General features: G+C 38.5%; 1 protein-coding gene across 1 annotated transcript in view; it reads right to left on the minus strand.

The window, feature by feature from the left end:
* The window catches only part of LRRC69 (leucine rich repeat containing 69), a 109,244-nt gene that overhangs the window by 86,381 nt on the left and 15,819 nt on the right, over positions 1 to 7,044 (minus strand). Inside the window, exons 2-3 of the mRNA XM_006884628.1 lie at positions 4,539 to 4,665; positions 1,214 to 1,286 (exon numbers count right to left, since the gene is read on the minus strand). Coding sequence (XP_006884690.1) covers positions 1,214 to 1,286; positions 4,539 to 4,665 — 200 coding nt within the window. The remainder of the gene's footprint in view (positions 1 to 1,213; positions 1,287 to 4,538; positions 4,666 to 7,044) is intronic.

Genomic DNA, 7,044 nt, shown 5'->3' on the forward strand with positions numbered 1-7,044 from the left:
AAGAAGATTAATCAGAACTGGCTTTGACAAGCACTGTGGCATTTGGACAAGAACAAACTGGGAGGAGGGTAGAGAGAATGGTGCAGCCGTGAATGAATGGAAACCCAAAATCTTTGTAAATGTTTATGAAAATTAATAAAATATAATTATCGGAAAAAAAAACCCAACACCAAAAAATAAACCACTAGAGGCTGAAATATACAAACTAAACCTTGTTCATCAGGTCTTGTGAAATATGATTTTTTTTCATTATATCATCATTTATATGCATAAATCAATTTATGAGCAAACTGAGTCAATAAAAAACCAAGTAGAGAACTATTGGCATCTTATAGCTATAAATATCTCTCTCCTACAGAAATAAGATTCCTAAGTTTTCTGGTACACAAACTTAAAACACTATTTCCCTTGTAAAAATCTACTAGGGGAAACATGATGCCTTGGCTGGGGAAATAGATAAGTGAATTGGAACTGATTTTAGGTACCACAGAAAGCCTTGTTCATACTTCTGAATCCTCTTTTGAAAATCTCACTGTTCTTACCTTGTAATCCATCTGTTTCTGTTCAACAAGCAATAAAGAGTGTCTCCAAAGTAAACCTGCACAGGGTTCTCTTTCCATCTGTCAGAGGAAAAGCCCAAGAGGGCATTTTGCCTGCAGAAGGACAAGGCCCTTAGCTGGCCCCAGAAAGGCTCTATAACAGCAGTGCATCTGTGCAGCTGTGGAGGACAAGGGCGAATAGCACCTTTTGCTGTTGTTAGTAATAATAAAACACATTTTTTAAAATGAAAAATGACAACATGGTTTTAAACTCTTTCCTTTTTTGTTACCTTTTCATCAAGTTCAAAATGGTTTATACAACACTCAAGAGAAATCAAATTTAATGTCTCCAGTTCTGAAGCTGAGCAAACTCCAAAAACCCCAAAGTTGGGAAATCAGTAACAGAACCACTTTTAGAACTTTATGTTTCAAATCCTTGACTTTCAGTTAGACTACCAAATCACAGTTTTTCATTTCTCTGAAGTGTTATAAGAAATCACCTGCTTAAAATTAATGGCTTGCCTTATCCCTTCAGACCCTTTTTTTTTTGCTATGTGTTATCTACATTTGTACTAAAATGCTGTGCAGAACACACTCAATGGACGAGGAAAGGATTATAGGGAAATAGGGAAGGAGGAGGGGGAAACTCCATGTTTTACTAAAAACAAAATTACCTGTTTATTTCTGGAGGAAGACATGTAAGTAGATTTTTGTTCAGATTTAGCAGGACCAAATTTATTAAGCCATCTGTCAGAAAACAATTTTAGTTAAGTTAACAATCATTGATGAATGACCATATTTAGTCACCTTTTTGTACACCTTTGTTTTCTTCTGGTTTATTGTCTTGGCCAAAGCTCTTTTGGTTTTGGGTAACAGATAATCCACACAAACTAACTTAAGCAAAAAGGGGAAACTTCTCAGAAAGTTATAAAGCTATGTCATGAGGGCAGATGGTAAAGCCAGACTCCCTACACTTGGAACAAGAAGCTAAAAGCACCTACAACCCAAGAACATATTCTCCCAACTGTTCTGTGGGAGAAGGATGGGCAGTCTCCTCCTGTGTAATGAATTTCCTCTGAAAACCATAGGAGAGCCTGCTATGAGTCAATTCCAACACAATGCTACACAACAATATATATAAATGTCTCTCTCTTTCTTTCCTCACTCATCCTTTCTCTTTCAAACAGATTTTTTTCTCTATTTTCATGTAATCAAGGCTCCAGAACTTGAATGTTCACAGGCAGGAAATAGAGTTCTCCAACTCAAAATAGCCACAAGAGTCAAGCAGATAACCCAGATATGTGCCATGGGTTTGCTTAGAACTGTGCTGACCCAGAAAGTACTTGCCTTACTTCAGCCAGCTCTTGTCCATTGTCGTTCCCTAGAAAATTATTCCATGTTGTTCCACCTTTAAAGTTTAAAGCAAATGAAAACATCCACATATCTATACATAATATGTGAGCTTCCATGATTTTCAAATATTAATCCCTAATTTAAATTTTTGAATGGCAGACAAAATAGAAACTAATTATCTATGAACTAGATTTGGCCCAGTACCCACCAATTTTTAATCTCTGACTTATTTCATGCAATTAGCTTAAGCCAATGAAATTATTGTTTTGTCCAAAATCCTCACAAGAGAATCCAGTTTGAGGCACCTCTCCTAGCCCAGGTCAAATTATTACTGCCAGTTAGAGGAAGTCACATAATACAATGTGACTACCTAAACTCATGCCTGTTAAGACGCTTTACCCTCTGACACCAACATACTCTCTAATTTAGGTTAATCAGGACTGGACCTAAAGCATAATTCACACATTTCATGAAGCTCACAGTTTCTCAGAGACAAACATACTGAAATCAAGACAACAGAAATTAAAGACATTAAGGGTAATCTGCTCAAATTATAAGGAGTCTTAGTGGCGAGGTGTGCAATATTTTAGGCCACTAACTCAAAGATTATTCAAATCAAATCCATGAGCTATTCAGTGCAAGAAAGATGGGTAGTTTTCTTCCATAATTATTTTTTTTATTTCAGATGTCCAATAGAGGATCAGTAAGGTATCAACTTGGTGGCAGTGAGTTCGAGGGGTTTTTTAGAGTTTTACAATATCCAGTAATACACACACACACACACACACACACACACACACAAATGAGGAATTAGTGGCATCACAACCAAAAAAGTCCACCAGTAAGTTACTCTACTGGAGAATCAGTCTTCTCTTAAAAATATTAACCTTTGAAAATCTGATGGAGCATCAATATGTGTCAGAATTAAAACAATAACAGTAAGTTTCATTTTATATCTCTCTAAAGGGGAGAAAATGAGCCACAGGGGCACAGGGCCACGAGCATCTTTCTGAAAGGGCCAGAGAGAGTAAGAACAGCACAGTCACTCACTGCCCCAGAGCGTAAATCAGATGAGGAGCCCATAGCCCAGCGCCATGATGCCTCTGCAGAAATAGAAGCAGCACGAAGCTCATTTATGTGTTACTGACTCACAGTTATGATACCAAACATGGGTTTTCTTAGGGAAGGAACTTGGAGAGTGGGGAAGGCAAAAACTATTACCTAATCCAAGTCTAGGTTTTAGCCCAATTTCCAAGGCACAATTCTTCAATTAGTCCACGGTTTGGTTTCACTTCAGCAGTCAAATCCGAATCATCAAGCAAGGTTCACCTCAGAGAAGCTATAAGTCAGCTTCTCCTTTAAGCATTTGGCAAGAACAGAAAAAACTTTAATTGTGGCCAGCACAAATGCAAGAAACCTTAGGTCACACCTTGCCATAGTTTCTCCATAGCATGCCATAATCTCTCCACGACCAACACCAGGGTCTCACTCTCACCAGAGTCTTACTCTAGTCTCCCTCAAATACTACTGCCATTAGTCTTGCTTGCCTCAAGTCTTGCTGTGCAGTGTGAGAAGCACTCTTTCCCTTATCCTAATCCCACAGCTGTTGGTGATTTGCAGAACCATACTGATTTGCAAGACCATGTGCCTGCAATTAAGGTAGCTGGAGATCAGAGGGGGCTAACTGTAATGGCTCATAATAGCAAACTTTTAGGCTAACAGCACAATATCCATGTATCATATTGGATGACTGCCAAGAAAACAAACAGGTCTGTGCTAGACAGGCTAAAACCGAGCTGCTCCTTGGAGGCAAGGATTTTGAAACTCCACCTCACATACTTTGGGCTTGTGGCCAAGAGGAACCAGTCACTGGAGAAGGACATCAGCTTGGAAGGGTGGATGGACAGCACAAGAGAGGAAGACCCTGGATGAGATGGACTGACACAGTAACTAGAGTAATGAGGATAGGTGTATATGAGGCAGTGAAATTAGCTCAGGATAAAGCAACGTTCAGAGCTATTGTGCTTAGGGTCGCTATGAGTTGCAGTCAGCTTGATGGTACATAACAACAATAATCTAATTCATTTATACTAACATATATATATTAAACTTAACCTAATATCTCAAATTTTGTGACAACATGAGAAAAAAATGCCTTGAATCATCTTAAATAAGCAAAAATTAAGATGCTTAACACTTTATATACAGGGAGTTGCACTTAAGTTTTGCACTTCAATATGGTTCATAAAATGTCATTGTCTATGTATTCAAGAGTTATTTCTTGCATTTTTAATTAAGTGTGCATATGATTAGTAGTTGAAAAATAAGTTTTCTTAAATTTATTCATTTAAAGAGTTGTACGTATATATCTCCAATAAGAAAAAAGTAAAACATGTAAGATATTTTTTTTCTGATGTTGTCGTGGTTCTTGTTGGACTCGTTGCTGCCCCACCAGTGGGCTTTCCAGGCTGCTAATCACTCAGGACGAGGTTGTCCGTCTTTCTTCAACGGGTGGGTTCCAGTCTCCTGCCTTCGGACCAGCAGTTTAATTCTTCACCACGAGGAGCTCCCTTTTCTCTTTCTTTACATTTATTCAATATAAAGACTTAAATGTCAACTTAATGATGTTCTTTTTGACTAACTTACCACATGCTTCAGGTGAAAATCTATGAATCTTATTTCCAAATAAATGGAGTTTCTTCAGAGATGTTAGGTATTTAAATTCTTCTGGAACTTCTTCTAAAAGATTGTTTCCCATATTTAGTGTAGTCAGCTGCAAGCATAGAAAGTTTAATGAACTCGTGATTATTTACTTCAGATGAGAAAAGAAAAATGGAGTCTTTCTGCTTAAGTCCATGTGGTTTAAAAAAAATTTAACATAACCTTAAGCCAATTATTTTATCAGCACCTGAAACTATGCCTCATGCTCACTTTGTTAAAGGCAATTTTCATTTTTTTTACTCAAAGACTTAATGTTATTAATATTGTACTAGAAACCTTTCAACATTCAAGTTTGTCCTAGAGAGGGTTAAACCAGGCTGCTCCTTGGAGGCAAGGATTCTCATCTGAGATACTTTGGACGTGATGGAAGGAGGGGCCAGTCCTTGAAGAGGGACATCATGCTTGGGAGGGTGGAGGGGAGCTCAGGAGAGGAAGACCCTCAATGAGGTGGATTGATTCAGTGGCTGGGCTAATGAGGGCAGGTGTGTTGGAGACAGTGAGATTGGCACAGGATAGAGGAAGGTATAGCATTGATGTTTCTAGGGTCGCTGTGAGTCACAGGCGATGGCACATAACAACAACAACATAATTAATGCTCTGTTAATAACTCATTTGAACAACCCAAGGGTCTCCCAACATTGTAATGTATAATATCAAAACTATCAGAAACTCATCAAAATGGCATAATTCCAAAATGTCAGTAATGGAGCCAAAAATAAGAGTTCCTTGCGTCCTCATTTAGACCAGTAAAACTGGCACATTTTCTGAATAGTCACGGAAGCTAACTTTTATGTTAGTTTATGTGAGTTGCCTCTTACAAAGACTGCAAAAAGGAAATAAATACAGTGAGAAAGATCTTCCCTGTACCTACCTATCCTACCTAAGGATCTATCAGATATAAAAACAAGAACAACAGCCCATAAGGGAGTTGGACAGTTTCTTCTTGATTCTCCGGAGCTCCGGTGGTCTAGGAGTAAGAAGCTGTGCTGCAATCCCAAAGACACACTGTTCAGATCCACCAACTGTTCAGCAGAAATATGTGCAGTCTCCTCCCATGTGATTTATCACATTCGAAAATCCACTGGAGAGCCGCCTATCAGTCAGTTCTGACTCGATAGCACCCAACAACAACAATCCAAAATGTCACTGAAACAGTATTGTTGCCTGAATCTTGAAGGCTTTTTTTATTTTGTCATTGAATTGTGCCTTCCAAGATCAACAAAAGAGGGTTTTGTATTCTCAAAAGTAATTTATGACTCATCTTTCATCAATTTCTTATTTTGGTATTTTTTATACTAAAGGTAAAAGGCATAATAGCCATTAGTGCTCATGTACTTTTAGCTTGTTAGTTAAATTTGTATCTTCTAGGCTACAACAGTTCCATGATGCATCTTCAAGGATATGAACATGTATGGCTAAGCACAATTGATAACAGTGCGTCTAAATTCCAAAATCTGTCTCCACAATAGTCTATGTGTTTCCTACTGCCAAAGGGGCCCTTTAGAGTAGTGAGAGAAGATCTTCACCCTGAAACCTATAGTGTCCCTTTTCAGCAGGAAGTAGCTAAGAGAATATGCTATCCCCTTTTCCTTATGAATCAGGGTGAAATCTCTCTCAGGGAGGAGTGATAGGGAATGGCAAAGGACACACTGACAAAGGAGATCAATCAGAACTGGCTTTGACAAGCACTGTGGCAATTGGACAATTAAAACAGACTTTCAAGGGGGGGGAAGAGAGGAACAAACTGGGGAGGGGGTAGAGAAAATATTGCAACAATGAATGAATGGAAATCCAAAATCTCTGTAAATGTTCATTAAAATTAATAAAATAAAATTTAAAAAAATAATGAGCTTTTGTAAGGCAAGCAAAATAATTAAGGATTAAATTTAAGCACTTTAAGGTATCTGTGTAGAGGAATAGGTTCCTTGAAGGTTAAACACAGCTATGCCCTTACTTGCATCTTCCTCACTTGGACTGGCTGAGTCACTGTGATGTATTACTTGCTTAGGTAATCTTTGAGGTCCAGGTCCCTGACAACATGTCATTGTGTTTATATTTTTAGAAAGTATAAAAGCCTCTGCCTCCCTATGAGGGAAGTCTGGTGGAGTCCATAGGGAATTACAATATTAAACTAAAAGCCATACCCCTCTGGCTATTTTTATCTACCAGCGCCTCCCACGATAAAGATAGATCATCTCTTCCTATGTCATTTGCAGCCTCAGAAACCCAGTGGAGGGTCAGCTATCGGTCAGTTCTAACTCCAAGTTAATGAGTGAGTGAAAGAGTCTCTCTCTAGGGAGTGCAAAGACTCCAGACTGCTCCTACCATCACCCAGGACAGCTCAAAGACAAAGGTGTGTCTGATCCAATCCATGGTCTTTTCAATTACTGCTTATGCCTTTGAGAGTTGGACAATGAGTAAGGATGGCAGG

The sequence above is a fragment of the Elephantulus edwardii genome, unplaced genomic scaffold (genome assembly GCF_000299155.1).
Source record: "Elephantulus edwardii isolate Elephantulus edwardi_28Jun2011 unplaced genomic scaffold, EleEdw1.0 scaffold00036, whole genome shotgun sequence".
In the NCBI taxonomy this organism is placed as follows: Eukaryota; Metazoa; Chordata; class Mammalia; order Macroscelidea; family Macroscelididae; genus Elephantulus; species Elephantulus edwardii.